Source organism: Macrotis lagotis, chromosome 2 (assembly GCF_037893015.1).
Source record: "Macrotis lagotis isolate mMagLag1 chromosome 2, bilby.v1.9.chrom.fasta, whole genome shotgun sequence".
NCBI lineage: Eukaryota > Metazoa > Chordata > Mammalia > Peramelemorphia > Peramelidae > Macrotis > Macrotis lagotis.
The window spans coordinates 307,111,702-307,128,548 of NC_133659.1; the positions used below are offsets into that span (position 1 = coordinate 307,111,702).

Below are 16,847 nucleotides of genomic sequence, written 5' to 3' on the forward strand. Positions count from 1 at the left end.
ATCCTGGAACTCAGAAATATGTGTCATTTTTTCAGCATTTACAATATAGGAAAAGTCACACAGCATCAAACCATGGTTACTGCGATTTTTTCTTTATAAAAGAAAAAAGTCAACAAAAAATAAAACATCTGGAGTTGTCCTTGACACCTACCTGCGTAATACAGGCTCCTGTGAAGGCGACAATCACCGCCACAACATTGACCGTGAGCTGGAACTGAAGGAACTTTGAGATGCTGTCATAGACGTTTCTTCCCCACATGACTGCTTTGACGATGCTTGTGAAGTTGTCATCTATGAGAATGATATCTGAGGCTTCTTTGGCTACATCAGTTCCGGCAATTCCCTAATAGGAAAAGCAGCAGAGCCCCAAGTGTTGGGTTAAGTTGGGCCCACCAGTTAAATGTGACCACCCCACCAAGACATCACTCCAGAGACCAAGCTAGGAGGAACAGCCTGCCAGCGGTTGGACAAGACGGCTCTTCAGAGCCCGGAGATTCGGGCCCCCACTCTTGACCTCCTGAGATTCTGGGCAATGCCTGCTTTGCCTCAACTTCTGTTTAGATTGTTCTGGCTCCCTCTTTCCCACCCAAACATATGAGACAAAAGTGTCCTCCACCAAGTCATCTCCCTCTGCATCCTCCTGCTCCAGCTGTGAAGCCAACCTCTTAGGCCTCATGCTAACCCCGCCTTTTTGTTCTTACAACAACTTGTGAGTTTTGATGTTGCTTATGGAGCTAAGCATTCTAACAGCCTTTGCAAAAGGGAACTATGTTCTCCAAGGTACCAAACTGTGGGGGTAAATCTTTGACATCCAGCAGAACTAGGCCTATAGCCCCAGGGGATTAAAAGAGGACAAAAACACTGATGAGAGTTCTTTTTGTGGTGGCAAAGAAAGGGAAGTTCAGAGTCTTCATCAGTTGGGGAGGTACTGACCAAATTGTGATCTATGAGTAAAATGGAATACTATCAGAATGTGAAAGAGATAAATTCAACCTGGTAACAATGAAAAATTAGAACTCTGATCAATAACACAAGGATCAATCATGATTGTGGAGGACTGATGATGAAGAGTGTTAACGCTTCAGAGAAGTGATGCCCACAGTTGCTGGTGGATACCTTTGCCTCAAGCCTTTTTCCACTCCGATTTGCCTTGCACTCATCTTTCTAAAATGCAGGTCTCATATCATCTCCCTAGTCAATAGCTCCGGAGGTTCCCTATCACCTCCAGGACCAAATACCAACTCCTTTTTGGCTTTCCTACCTCTTTTTAGCCCTTCTTTCACCCCCGACCTGCTCTGGGATCCAGAAATCCTAGTTCCTTGTGGTTCCTTGACTAGGACGCTCTCCCTCTCCCACCTACAGGTATTTTCACGGCTGGCCTCATGCCTGGAATCGTCTCCCTCCTCTCCACCTCCTGGTTTTCTTTAAGTCTTAGCAGACATCCTGACATCTGGAAGCAAGCTTTCAGGACAGTGCTCTTTAATCTCAGTGCCCTCCCTCTGTCATCATCTTGGCCTCTATCGACTATTTGCATGGCACCTCCCTCACGAGACTATGAGCTGCTGGAGAGCAGGGAGTGTGTGTGTGTGTGTGTGTGTGTGTGTGTGTGTGTGTGTGTGTGTGTGTATATGTGTGTGTGTGTATGTATATATGTGTGTGTGTGTGTGTGGCTTTCTTTGTATCCCCTGGCATATAGCAGGTGCTTGATATATGTTAACTGAATATAAATGATTAAAATGAAGGATGAGACACATTTTTGGACACGGGCATTCTGCCTAACTACTTATTTGTTTCAAGGATTTTGTTTTTCTATTTTCCAGGTGGAGGAAGGGGAGAAAAAAAAAAATCAGTGGTTGTTAATTCGAAAAAAAGCATGGCAACCAATATTACATTTCAACATTAACATCTTTTAAATTCCTACCATAGCAAAGCCAACATCTGCCTTCTTCAGCGCAGGGCCATCATTTGTACCATCCCCAGTCACAGCTACAACCTGTCGTTGTTCTGAGACAGTGCTATCAATTATACCTAACAGGAAACAAAAATGAGTACTTTTAAAACTTTCTTCAGAAGGCAATTGTCTTCTGGTCCATAAAGCAAAATGTTCTATGTCATCTGATTAACAGGAACTCAAAATTCTAAACAAATTCCAAATCATCCAAACCAAAGGTGAGAAAGACAATACACATTTTAAGAGCAAAGTGAATAATTAAAAATTATTATTAACAACAATAGCATTGTTTATCCAAAAAAAAGAGAAAAAAGAAAAAAGAATTGGTTTATAATTGGACAAAGGAAAAAATTAAGTCTGTTAGTTTTACAGAAAAGAATCAACTTACATTGTATATAAAAAAATCTATTTCAGAAATACTTAAGCATTTTTATTGAAAAACCTGATTACCTTTAACCAGTGTGTGCTTGTCTGTGGGAGATGATCTAGCAAGTACTCGAAGCTTTGGCCAAATCTTGTCTATGCGTTCTTGTTCAATCTGCAAATTTAATAAGGGTTAAAACTAGCCAATATCAATTTAATAAATGGTCATCCTGGCTCCCATTTTTTCAACCCTCCAATCCACCTTCCATTCCACTCCTTGAATAATAAAATATGGCCTGGATCACTTCATTTCTTAGCTTCAAGAGTTTCAATTATATTGATCAAAGCACAATCTCTGGAAGCCTGGTCCCAGGAGGCTTTAATTAGTCTTGTTTCATTCCTTTTCTTCCTTCCTCATCTCCCCCAGTCTAGCTGAGATCCCAAATGCCTTTGCCTGTCCAGCTCAAACACCTCTGCCATGATGGCTCTCCTCCGACTCTACAAGATGTACCAGACTTCTCCTTCTGGTGACCGTCTCACTAAAGCTAGAGTACCAGTGTTAGGCAAAATATAATAACATTATGAAGATGTTAGGGGGAAGACATATGTCTCATTTATCTTTCTGATCCCTTTGGAACCTGGTACAGTGTACCGTCCATAGGTAGCAACAAATATGTGCTCAATATCATTTCCTTAGTTGAAAATTACTAAGAATAAATTCAGTGAAGAAATTCAATAACCTACCTCTCCCTTTTCATTCCTTATTCTTCGGTTGAACTCTTTACCTTCAAGGCACAGGAAATCTTCCCCAGAAGGCAAAATACCACATTTAGAAGCAATAGCCCGAGCAGTATTAATGTTATCACCAGTGACCATCCGCACAGTAATTCCAGCCCTCTGGCATTTCCTTATTGCATCTGGGACCTGGTTTGCATGGAAGAACCTCATCATTACCTGTGTCTATGTGGCCAGACCTTTAACAGGGAAGACCCGAGTCCACCCGAGATAGCAGGTCCACACAAGTGCTCACACATGCACAGGACGCACCAATGCTATGCTCTGCTCTCAAAGCAAAAAATTTACTCATTTAAAAAGAGTCGCTGCTGCTACAACACTCATTCAAAGAGTGAGAATTTAAAATCAATCACGACAGAAATCTTTGGTTTCATGATACAGAATCATTAGTTCTTCAAGATCCTGGCTAGGAAAAAAAAGTCCTGATTTTGGCTGGTTTATAAAATCTAAAACTTGAATGAGATTGACTCTCAGGGATTTTCCCTGGGTTGTAATCTAGCTCAGAAGTGAATGGTGATATGAGCTAATCTTAAAACAGTGTTCAAATTCTAGTAACCACATCAACAAAGTAGAATAAAATAGTAATACAAATAAAAAAAGTAAAACAGACAACTAAAGTCATCTGAATTTAGCTTCTGAAAGTACATGACTTTTTTTTGGGGGGGGGGTTAGTTGCATATCACCTTCCTGATAACCTAAAAAATAGAAAAATATGACAAAATAATTAATTTATATTGCCTCAGAAAATATAGAATTGGTATTAACTCCACTCAGAATCTGTTGGAGGACAGATAGGGAAGGAGGACACAACTCTAGAATTAAAAAAACAAAATTTCAAATATATTCATTTATGAAGAGTGGGACTATCCTCTCCTTTTACCTACTAACTTACCCAATTCTCATATTTTAAGATGGGAAAGCAGGGAGTTCACATGGAGAAAACTTTTCATGTTAAAAAATATACTTTGTAAAAAAAACCCCAAAGAACTTTCATTCTGAAATGCTAAATAAATTTAAGTAAACTTCAATATTTCCTCCTACTTTGAAGAGCATGTTAGCAGCACACCATCACTGTAAATGGCAGAGCAGACAAAGGTCACCTCCACCTGAAAAACTTGACTAGTTCTCATTTTAGTCTGGGTGGGGAGGTAAGAATGATTTTCTTTGACAAATAACTGGCATAGGAGGGGCAAAGAGTCAATAGTATCTATATGTATTCATAACCCATGGAACAAAACCCAGAAATACATGAATTAATCTGAGGATGTTAAAAAGGAAATGCCTATCATCAATTACCTCAAAAAGAAGCAATCTGCCTCATACTTTGAGAACATATCAACATCTTTAAAAGATGGAACTTCTGACTAACAATTTCCAAACCATCCTTTACCTAATTTCAAAGAAATAATAGCTTGCATTATTTATTCCTCCCCAATTTTTACTTAAAAAGTGATCATTCAATTATTCTCTCTATTCCCCCCGCCGACCCCATGAGGCTATCCTAAATCTGAAGCTGAAGTAAACTGACAGAAGCATTCTCTACCTCAGGTCTCACGGGATCTTCTATCCCTACAACAGCGATACATGTCAGGCCGGTGACAATATCATTTTCATTGTCCCAATCTGGTTCAGGTTCTCCTGCTGGGAAATCTCTGAATGCAAGGCAGATCGTTCTGAGTCCTTCAGATGCCATTGGTTCAATCACAGTTTTAACAATATCATCACGGTCTCTTGGTCTAAACACCTTTGCTTCACCATTAGCACTCAAGATTTTGAAGCATCTGCAAAGAAATGTAAAAGGATCAAAATAAATAAAAATAAAAGCCAAATCTTGTAAATTCAATAAAGTGTAAGGACTGTCTTACATCATTAACTAGCTGAGTGACCTTGGGACAAATCCCTTAAGATCTCTGAGTGTCAACTTCTTCACCATAAGGCCTCCTTCTAGGTCTGTAATTTTATCCTTCTATGGAACTGGATTCAACTGAATCATGCTTGAAATATCCTGGGACCTGGGATTCTGCAAGGCTCTCTAAGCAATGCAGTTTAAGTCAGGGTTTTTCTTTCTTACTAAAGTTTCTTTCCTAAAAAAAGAGATAGTCTGTTTATATCACTGACACTTCTTAATGCTGCCCCCCCCCCTTCACTGTAACCTAGTTTAATTGCTGTTTTCAGTCATGTCCAATTCTTTGTGATTCCACTGGAAGTTTTTTTTGTGGCAGATACTGGAGTGCCTTGCCATTTCTTCTCTAGTTCATTTTACAGAAGAGGAAACAGAGACATACAAGGTTAAGTAACTTGAGCAAGGTCTCACAGTCAGTAAGTGTCACAGGCCAGATTTGAACCAAGGGAGATGAATCTGCCCGACTCCAGGACTGGTAACTCTACCCATTGTGCCCCCGAGATGCCCCAAGTAACAGTCTGGGAATCAAGAATTGTCAAGCAAAATAAACTGACCATTGTACATGTGTGGAAAATGCATGAAGTTTATTTTCTAAGGATGATAAGATAAGAGTGCGCTTTATTTTCCTCAGTATTGAAACAGGGAGTGCTCATTCATTTTCATGTCATTTGGAAAAGAACCTAAGATGATGAGAATTACTTGGCCAGGTGAGATTTCACCTGAATTGGCCCACAATTCCTTTTTCTTTTTATCAGGTGAGGATGAATATTCCTGTTAACTGAGGGGCTAGTCATACCCTCTGGGGCCTTTACCAAACCATGTGCTTTGATATCTGGGGGGCGGGAGGGGGGTTGAGGGTGGCAGGGAAAAGTCAGTGAAAGGATGACAAAAAAATAGGAAGGAGGCATGCAAAGCCAGGTGGGATGGAGCCAAGTGGAACACCTCCAGGCCGGCCCCTCCTGGAGAACAGGCCTGCTCTTTCCTCAGTCTCTTCTGCCTCTGAACTTTAAAGTGTTTTGGGTCACCTGGTTCTCACCTCATCAGTAAGAAAGCCAGGACTTGTGTCCAGAGTCAAATCTACACCTAAATATTAGACATCTTCTGGCTTTTGAACCACTGGGATTTTGGAAACTTAGGGAGTGGCCCTTAAGGAAAGGTGTAACAAACTAGGTATAGGTGTGCAATGGCTTGAATATCAACATGCACAAGAGATGCCTGTCTGGAAGTCTTGAAAACTGCATTTTGCTGATTTTTCAATCAACAAATAATATTGATAACAGGAGGGAGGGAGTGTGTGTGTGTGTGTGTGTGTGTGTACACACATACACATGTGCACATAACCTACTCTTCTCCAACTCTGTCTTTAGATGTTTCTTTAAGACTTTGGAGGTCTTCTCAAGTTCTGTGACATATGTGAACAGAAAAATCTCAAATTTTAGAGAGGAAATAAAGAGACATAAGGTTTGCTAACTTTGACACCTTCTCAGGGGTTTTTCTGGTCAAGTCTCTGGCTGATGTTTCTTCCATAATAATGAATCAGGTTTACCTCTCTTCTCAACAGTCTTAAATTCTGTTGCCACATCTTCAGAGTAGCTTAGGTAAAAAGTGAATTTCAGATGTGGTTATCTAAGAAGAGATCACCAAGGCCATGCTGGCTGAACGCTTCCATTTCATATCAGAAACAAATACAAACATTTGTAAAATACAAACCAGAGGTGTCAAATTCAAATACATACAGGTTCCACTAAACTTCACATAAACAGCACATCTCTGTGCCTATATACGGACTTAGAAAACCATGCAGTAATGTTATCTGTGTTCTCTTGCATTAAATTTATTAAATTTTGATCTAGTTTGGGTCATTCTTTGGATTATTATGGGACATATGTTTGATATCTCTGGTACGAGCCTTACAAAACATAGTAAATTTACAGACAGAAAAGAAAGCTAGCTAGGTAAAGTTTTGTGTCTCATCAAATAACCAGTGTGGAAATACAAAACCTATACAGTATATCACATTATATCATGTCATCATAATCAGCAATTGATCTTACTTTTTAAGAATGATCTCTGAGGCACCCTTGCTGAATAGTCTGTAGCTTCCATCTGAATTTTTCAAGACAGTGCTCATAGATTTCCTAACTGAGTTGAATGTGTAGACTTTGTATAGAGCTTCTTCAGGGATTTCATTCCTTACATCCTGATAATCTAGTTTTAAATCCAAAACAAGTCCCAGCAGAGCACATTCAGTTTTATTGCCAACATGACGTGGTAATCCACCTTCTATCTCTGGTGGCTGTAAGAAAAAAAAAAAAGTAAAAGGTTATTTTTTTAAAAAAAATATCAAAAATTTATGTCAAAAAATTTCTCAAATGTTCAGGGAAATATAAAAGTTGCTACTGAATACTATATAATTTCATACCTTTCATTTAAATATACATAAGGTAAGCATCTTACTTGGTATACCACTTAGTAAAACAATTCAACAGAAAATGTACCACTTTACTCTTCTAGTCTCATTTTTAGAAACTGAAACTGCTACCAACTGTCAGGGCTGGAAGTGGAATACAATTTTTGCACTTTCATCTATCATCCCCACTTTTTGTAACTTTGCTTCCATTTTTATATAGAAATAAAATGGAAAAATTTACATTTTAAAAGTAAATCAGTGTTTTGCATTATTAAGTTAAATGACTCATTGTGAAGGTTTATTATTTTTGGTTTACTGAATACAGGGGCCAGTTTATGGAGATGATAAAGGAACTAGTTTTTAATGTATTTTTATTTCAAACAAATTACTTCTGTCTAGATATAGAATTTTCTTAAAAAAAAGTTTTAATTTTTGGATAATTAAGAATTGAGCTTTACATAAAGCTATTTAGGAAAAAACTGATGAGAAATTAAACTGATCAAACAAAATTGTTTTAGCAGATGAAATTAAGAATAAAGATGGAGAAATAGGCAGTACATATAATGGAAAGAATTTTCTGATTTATTAGAACATTTGTCAAAAGACAAATGAAAGATTTTAAGTAAACATATGATAATTCTGTAAAGTTCTCATGGCAGCATTTATTTACCACTAAGTAGGGTTCAATGATTTCTAAGGTCCCTTCTACTACTTTAATCCTATTAAATGTTCCTGATATCATTAGGCCTGGTATAATACATGTTTGAAGATTTACTTTTAAGAATGATATAGGCACGCACTCACACAAATGTATATCAGGCATGTACATGATATATATGGACATAGTAAGTCTTACCAATATTTTTGATGTATAAGCACAATTCACAGAAATTCCAGTTACAAGATAGGAGAAAATGCTTTCTGGAATAGCATCAGGATCAGGAACTTTTTTATAATGATTTTCATTTATATAAGCCTGGACAACTGTCATTCTATTCATAGTGAGGGTCCCTGTTTTATCTGAGCAAATGGCTGTTGCGTTTCCCATTGTTTCACAAGCATCCAGATGTCTTACCAGGTTATTGTCTTTCATCATTTTCTATAGAACAAAAACAAAGAGAATACATTGTAACTTACAAATTCATCAGTATGTCAAAATTAAAACTAAACATTTTAATATTCTTAAATACACACTATCAAATAACACAATAGAGTTTTAATTTACTAGATGATGAGGCAACTTGCCCTATTAAGGACTACTGCATGAAATCCTTGGTTTTTGTTGTATGAATTGTTGACTACTACCTTAAAAACCTCCTTTTATCTCTTGCTTTTTCTTTTAAAGGTTTTTGCAAGGCAAATGGGGTTACCCAAGGCCACACAGCTAGGCAATAATTAAGTGTCTAAGGCTGGATTTGAACTCAGGTCCTCCTGACTCTAGGGCTGGTGCTCTATCCACTGTACCACCTAGCCACCCCCTTCCTTGCTTTTCTTTTTAATCACACTTTATTTAACTGAGATACTAATGACCCTGAATACACTACAGAAAAGAAGCACAGGTGTACAAGAGTCCATCACATTATGGAGAACTTCAGAAAAGAATTTACAAAAACCAAAAGACCAGCATCTGTATGTAATACAGGTAATTCAGCTTAATTATTATTTTTTTTTATTACCTAAAATAGAAAAGGGTGCAGTATATAGTAGCAAGTGTTTGTGCTAACAGTTCTTGTATGAAGTTGTTTGATATCTGGCTAGTTAAGCAACTGAAGGTTAAAAAAAAGCATTTACATCTTATTTTCTAAGGCTTCTTATTCATTTTAATGAAATATTTAAATTCAATAACTATTGTCTGATATATGAAAGAATGCTGTGAGAAGCCAAAGGTAAAAATCAAACGCAATAGATAAATAATTGCTGCCTTCAAGGAACTTATATTCTCACAGTGAAAGAAAGCCGAGAGAGGGGAGTGGAAGAGCCACTGGAAATCCCTTCAACGTAAACCTCAAAGAAGTCGGGAGCTTTAGAAGAATGGCCTTCCAGGACTTAGACACCATCCATCTGACTTCATGGAGGTGAGAAACAAAATGTCACATTCAGGAGTCACGTTGAGAGGAAAATAGGATGCACAGAACAGAATGAAATGAAATGAAAACGTCCACTCCTGTAAGCTCTGGACGGGATGCAGGGAGCCAGATAAGGCCTTCACAGCTCATGCTAAGAGCACTAGGGCAGGGAGCACCCATGGAGCTGAAGACTCCGTGGGCAGTTATTTGAAGGGTAGATTAGTTGAGCGTGAAGACTAAAGGGAAGGACAATCTATATAGCAAGTGGTTATAGTTACAACAGCCCATTTTTAAGAAATGTTTTTGGAGGCCCATTCAAGATTCCTTCCAATTCTAGAACACAATCAGACTATGCTCAAGATGGTTTAGTGCAGGAAGGCTTCCTCCAGCCTGGAGAGGACCCCCAAACTGTAAGAACAGAAACCAGAGTAGAGTGAATTCAACGCAACCCAAAGTCAACTGGAGTAGCCAGAGTAACCGGAGGGCAGATGCCATGGTTTCTTTCTTGTCAGGAGGTGAGGGGATTTCAAGCAGAGGAGCAACAAGTAGGGGAGCAAATTAGGAAGGAAGGTTTTTGCGGGTGTGCTGCACTGTAGGGGGAATGGGCTTGAGAAAGAGCCAGTTTTTTTGGGCGGTGGGGAGATGTGGCTTACTGAGGTCAAAAAAGTTGCTGAATCTTACAAATGTAGTAATAAAAAAAAAAAGAAAGAAAAAAATTAAGATTTTGCAAGGCAATGGGGTTAAGTGGCTTGCCCAAGGCCACACAGCTAGGTCATTATTAAGTGTCTGAGACTGGATTTGCACCCAGGTACTCCTGACTCCAAGGCCAGTGCTCTATCCACTGCGCCTCCTAGCTGCCCCATAAATTTTTAATAAAATCAGAATACATATAAAGTTATAGTGAGTTTGGTAGAATGGACAGTTTATTTTCAACATTATAATCAGGTATTTTGTGAGAGTTCAGAATGACACATAATTTTGCTATCTCTAACATTCCCTTCCTTATGGATATTTTTTTTCACTCAACATATTTTTCACTCAACAATTTTGATTTATGCATATCATAAAAACAAATGTAAAGACTGTCAGATTGCCTTTTGTTGGGGAGAAGCGGGAAAAATTGTAAAATTCTAAACATTATTTTCCCCCTCTTACATCAGTCTTTGGTCCCCAAACATATATACAGCAAGTAATTACTAAATATAATAAAGACAATTTCTAGGACTGACCTTGTCTAAATAATATAGAATTCAATTAAGTTTAATTGGTGGGAAAAGTTACTGTACATAAGGGCACACACACACACACACACACACACACACACACACACACAATAAAAAAAAGCATAGAAAACTTCAAAGAATTATGGAAACTATACTTTATATAATACTTTTTAGTAAAAATGCCTCATTTTGAAGGAAAATGGCTTTAAATTCCTTTTATGATACTCAATGACAAGTATTAGTTTGTTGTTGTTTTTTCTGATCACCTACAAAGTCAATCTCCTTAATGACTGTATACACCAGACTAATACTGGAATTAGTATAAAATGCTCAGCTGCCTAACACTTAAAGATTTCTCCCATATCAAGGCTTACTATAAACATTTTAGAATATTATAAATTATAGAATCACTAGGGTAGGAATTATTTTTTTATAACATATTTGTCATCCCTTAAATTTAAGAAAAAAATCGATAATCATTCACATATCAAATTTTCTAATAAAAAATGTAAGCTAGAAAGATTTCTTTCTAACTCATCCTTTTCAGTTTATCCAATATTTGTATAACTAATGTGTTGAACTGTACTATATCCAAAGATTAAGTGAGAACAGATTGTTGATAATAATCTAGCACATTGCAACCTAATAGGAGGTAAGACATCATTAACTACAATGCATGATTACTATATAAGAAGTAGCATGTGCATAGGAGAGATCTGGGAAGGAAGCCTTCTTTAGCAAAGGATACTTTACAAGTCCATTTAGCTCCATAAGATAGCAAGCAAAGTTGGTTTATAAGAATACCTAACAGAAAAACACAAAAGTCACTAGGTCCACTGGATTTTTTTTCTTATTAAGTAGAGAGGAATTTGGTGTTTCTGTGCTGCTTCAGTTTCTTTACAATAATTGTATACCCTTTATAATGCTCTGATACGGTAATGATTTTGTGACAGAGACAGAAATACCTCTAAGAAAGTTTTGGGAGAATACAGTGCTTGTCTCACCTAGTAAAATAACTCTCAAAAGTTCAGATGGAACACACAATACATATTTCCAAATAGATTACTGAGTCCAGGTCAATACGAAAAAAAAAACACCCCAAGATAAAAGTGCTAACTTATTAAGAGCCCTCAGATTCTAAAAAGCCATTTTGAGAAGTCAAAAACCTTCAGAGTGCTCAGAAAAGAGCACTGAACTTGGGAGTACCTGGAGTTTCCTAACTTCTGTCCCTCACCTTGGGTTGGTCCTAACCACACTAAACTGTTAATCTGTAAAATGGGGCTGAGAGGAGAAGAAAGGGTTAGCTACAAACAAAGAATCTCAAACTTTTCGGTGTTAGGGCCCTTTACAATCTGAAAAAATACTGAGGAGACCCTCTCCCCTAAAGGACTTCTATTTCTGAGAATGACAGCTATTGTTAATTACCATATTTGGAAAATTTAAAATATCTTATAATTATGGAAATAATTTTGACTTTGTAGACCCCAAGGGACAATGTTTTGAGAACTGCTGGATGAGAGGACCTCTAAGATCTCATGCAGCAGTGGGTTCAGGTCCTGGGACTCAAAGTCCAAAGCATAAGGGTAAGATCAATCTGAGTCTTTCACAAATAAATTAAAAAATATTTATTAATTCCAAGTCATTATTGCACTACTTACCTTTACAGAATAAGCAAGTGAGATAGTTACAGCAAGGGGAAGACCTTCTGGTACTGCTACCACCAAGACTGTGACTCCAATAATGAAGAATTTCACAAAATATTGACTATAAATGGGCGTACATTCCACAAGCCATTGTCGTTTCTGAACCCAGAATGTGTTAATTACAAAATATAACACAAGGATGATAACTGTGATTGCAGACATCAAGAGCCCTTTCATTTAAAAAAAGAGGAAGGTTATAGAATTACTTTGAGAAATAAAAATACATTTAGAAAATACAACCAAATATTGCACCCAAACTATATTCTTAAATTTCTGATTCATTCATGTTATTTGTACTTCATTAACTACTTAGAAAAAGCCAAGGGAAGGGGGGAAATTTCCTAAAGCAAGTCACTTATCTCTTCTGTTTTCCAAGAAAGCAATGATACAGAAGGTCTAAAGACAAGCTCAGTAAGTCAGCAGTTGTACACTGCTCCAACACGTACTATGTCACTAAAACAGGAGGAAAATAATGGGAGAAATGTATGGAAAAGCTAAATTTCTTTGCAGCTCTTGAAATTAAGTTTTCCAGATAATTTCATTATTTTATAGGCTGGGAAGTCTTAGTTGAGAAACTTCTATACTGAAATATATTCCAACAGACAAAGTTGTATCTGCACAGTTTATTTGCAATTTTAGATAACTTTGTATGCCACTACTGTTTGTATAAACACAACTGATTATATTTTATTTATGCTTAAGACTATTTTGTTCCAAAGTAAAATTTTAAGCTTCTTGCAAAGGAAAAAACAAATCAATAAATATCGCCAGTCTGGGATTTATTAGCATACAAAAGGTATGCCACGCATTTAACAGATATAAAATCTTCTCTTAGATCCTTTCATTTAAAACTCAGAATGACTGCACCAAAAACACACATCTATATAAATTAATTGGCAGTTTTTTTCAGTGAGCTAAACTGTGAGCTCCCTGAGAAGAAAATACTTTTTTAACCCAAAACACTATTTCTTATGCAGAATTCCTACTCAAAGATAACACCATGATGATTTTGCAATTAAGTATCCAGGTGCTTTAATTTTGGTCTCTCTTTCTTTTGATATCAATTGTTGTCAAGGTTAGATCAGGGGCAGAAAGGCTACATCAGTATGTAGAAAGACCGCTATTTTGTGGTGAGGAAGTTGAAATGCTGTCTTATAGTTGGAGAGACAGTATTTCTGAGGTTCCTTCACAACAGCCACTCTTCTGTAACTTCAAAAGTCTTAAGAGGTTGCCTTGGGCACTGTACTTATGGGCAGAGCTGCCCATAGTCATAGGACCACTGTGTCTCTGAGGCAGGCTAAAACCCTGTCTTCCTTAACCCCAGTCATTATGAGAAATTGAGTCTAAATTTCAAACTAAGAAGAAAAAAGTAATGGTGATAATCTTATTTTAATTCAATATAATCAGAGTAAACTGCACAGGTGCACCAAAACTTTTGAGAAACCCTATACTTGGCCTCTACCACTAGCTAAAGAGAAATAAAATTAATACAACAGGCATGTCCTTCCTAAATTAGCTTTGGTTCATACTCTTAACATAGAACTTTGGCTCCCATAAAAGTAAGTGAAACAAGCAATTTTTAAAAGGAAGAAAACTGACAATGCATTTTTAAAAATCTTATTTTTTCCATTACTTCATACCTGCTTTTCCAATCTGAACTGCCAATTTTGTGAGTTTCCCTTGTAAAACCGACTTTTCTTTCTTTGGCAAGTTTGCTTTCTTTTTATCTTTTTCATCCCCATCTCCTCCTTCCTCACTTTTCAATGGCTGCATTTCCATGGCTGCGCCATCCTGAGCTTTTGCTGAGATTAAAAAAGAAATATACATTTAAAGAACATTATTCACCAGTAAGTGAAGATTTATGTGTTACTAGAATTTTCATTTATTTCTTCTCATACATATGTAGAAATTTAGATGATATTTGAGTTCTAAATAATAACCCATTCCCCCACCCCCAGCACCAAATACACTCAACACTTAATTTGCAACCATTATAGGCAGACTGTTGTGCTGGCCACCAAAACCAATGCATTGACATATGAAATATGACCCAAGACCTGGCCCCTCAAAAAATTTCCCCCCTCTTCCTCCCCAGTGGTCACCTGAATTGTATCTTATTTCAATCCAATAGGATGACACAAATAATATCAGAGTATTATAGAGCAAAATAGTAGCTGTCCTAAGGAAAAGGATCAAGATTAGGTTGGGGGAAAGGAATTTAAAGGAGAAAAGACTATTATAAGAAATAAAGGATTTTAATAAGCAGAAAGAGACTCAAAGGTACCCAGGCATGAAAAGCATACTGGTATGGTCAATTGAAGTAATGTTAGTTGTAGACAAAGTTCATTTTTAGCCATACTTAGCTAAGGTGTATAATAAATGATGGCTGGGAGGATGGTATGCTACCAACCAACAGAGGGCTTTAAATAAGAGGTAAAGAATAAGAACTTGATTTGATAAAGCAATAGAGATGACAAAGGAAGTTTTTAGCAGAGGAGTGATATCTCCTGACCCTCGCAATGTTGGCAGCTGCTGCAAAAATCATAGAACTTTAGATGGCTTCAGTGGCCATCTCATTTAAAAGAAGAGCCCCTAAGACTCATATATCCTTGGAAGAACTTGTCCATTATTTCTGCTTGAAGACTGTTGGGAAGGAGATTGCACCTGAGCTTCTTCTTTCCTTTTTAAGCCCAAATTTCCTTTCTGAAACTTTCACCTGTTGCCCCCAGTGGCCATCCAATCCATTATCCCTGGAAGAAGAGAAATCTTTCCAGCACCTAAAATAGCTCCCTGGACTTTGCCCAAAGACCTTCTGCCAAAAAGTCCCCCACCAAGAGTTAACCCTTGATCTGCCTTCCATTTGATGTTCCTCGTTCTGTCCTCAGAGACCTCAAAACAGTCCCTTAATGACTTGAAGATAACACCAGGTGAGATACCCTAGATCTCCTGGGAACTGACTGGATAGGACAGACCCCAAGTCCAGGAGCACCCCAAGGGTGTGACTGTGTGAGACTGGGACAGACCCTAAGAGAATACCACTACTTTATGAAACAATGAAGAAAAGGAGGAAAACAGGAGTCCAGACTGGGGAGGTAAAGAGATTAGGAGGCTGTATCATTGACAGTGGAATTTCCAATAGATAGGAGTCCACATATTGATTATTAATAAGCTATAGACGCATTAAGAATTTTTAAAAGGTCATTGGACTTATCACTGGTGATCTTAAAGCAATTTTATAAGGCTGGTGAAGGCAAACCTCCATGTGCAGGGGGGGTTGAGAAGAAAAGTGGGCACTGAGGAAATAGGAATATATGTTGCAAAAGCAAAAAACAACTGGATAGGTTCAAAGAAACTTTCCTTTTTAGGACCACAGAGAACAAAGCATGGTCTAAGTAGATGAGAAAGGAGCTAGAGGAGAGTCAATAATTTCAAATGCAACACAGGGAAAAAGAAGTGATGAGATCAGAGGTTCAAGGAAAGGGTACACCTGAGAAGTAGGAGAAATCCCACTGTGACTGGAGCTTGTGGCAGGACAGAGGGAAACATCACATATTCTGACCCCAATCTCTGTGAGCTAGGGTGCTGAAGGAATGGGTGGAAGAAAGAGAAGACAAGACGTGAGAGGTGAAGCCAAGATGGCAACCTCAGGGAAGCAAGCAGATCAGGTACCCCCTTAAAAACAGCACCAGACTGGAGACGACCCAAGGAATCCAGGGAGATGCTAAGAGGAAGTAATTTGGTTGAACACAGAACTGTCGGAAGTCTTCAGGCAAAAGGACTGGCAAAGAGTCTGGCAAAGCCAGAGGCAGCTCGGACAAGCCACGCAGGTCTTCCAGAATGGCCAAGGATGGGTCCAAGAGGCCCCCAGAAGAGCTCCAGGACCTTGAAAACCCTCGGGGAGGGGCGGAGAAGAGATGCTGAAGCATCTCAGGTCAAGCAGCAACCTGGGCAGGGGTAGTAGCCTTCAGGCCAGTATATCCCATTATTCCAAGGTCCCTAGCAGCCCAAATCTCAGAGATTAGGAGGCCCTAACTCCAGGAAATGGAGGTCAGTTCAGACTCTCAGGTGCCTAAAGACAAGGACAAACAAGGGTGACCACTCCAAAACACAGCAAATTCATACATAGTTTAGTATAGAAATACACCAAATCCAATAAATTAACAGGTGAGAATAGGAAGAATGGGGCTATGAGGAAAGAGAATGCCAGGGAAGAAATAGTCACAAGCAAAAGAAACATTCTGATCACGAAGAAGGGATTAAAATTGGGGAAAAAAATGGAAGGACTACAATCTAAGGGGGTCCCACGAATCGTGGAATGTCTGAACAAACTTTGATATGAATATTCTGGAATTATACTGTATCATAAGAAAGGATGAAGAAGAACATTTCAGATAATCTCTGGAATATGAGTCAGATAATGAAGTGAGCAGAAC

The 16,847-nt window shown here is 38.0% G+C and overlaps 1 protein-coding gene across 4 annotated transcripts in view; it reads right to left on the minus strand.

Annotated features, from left to right (window-relative positions):
- The window catches only part of ATP2B1 (ATPase plasma membrane Ca2+ transporting 1), a 115,260-nt gene that overhangs the window by 11,838 nt on the left and 86,575 nt on the right, over positions 1-16,847 (minus strand). For all 4 annotated transcript variants that reach the window (XM_074226562.1, XM_074226563.1, XM_074226561.1 and 1 more), the window contains 9 exons: positions 14,055-14,216; positions 12,370-12,584; positions 8,279-8,521; positions 7,067-7,308; positions 4,653-4,890; positions 3,059-3,238; positions 2,402-2,489; positions 1,922-2,028; positions 152-343 (listed from right to left, as the gene is read on the minus strand). In XM_074226562.1, coding sequence (XP_074082663.1) covers positions 152-343; positions 1,922-2,028; positions 2,402-2,489; positions 3,059-3,238; positions 4,653-4,890; positions 7,067-7,308; positions 8,279-8,521; positions 12,370-12,584; positions 14,055-14,216 — 1,667 coding nt within the window. The remainder of the gene's footprint in view (positions 1-151; positions 344-1,921; positions 2,029-2,401; positions 2,490-3,058; positions 3,239-4,652; positions 4,891-7,066; positions 7,309-8,278; positions 8,522-12,369; positions 12,585-14,054; positions 14,217-16,847) is intronic.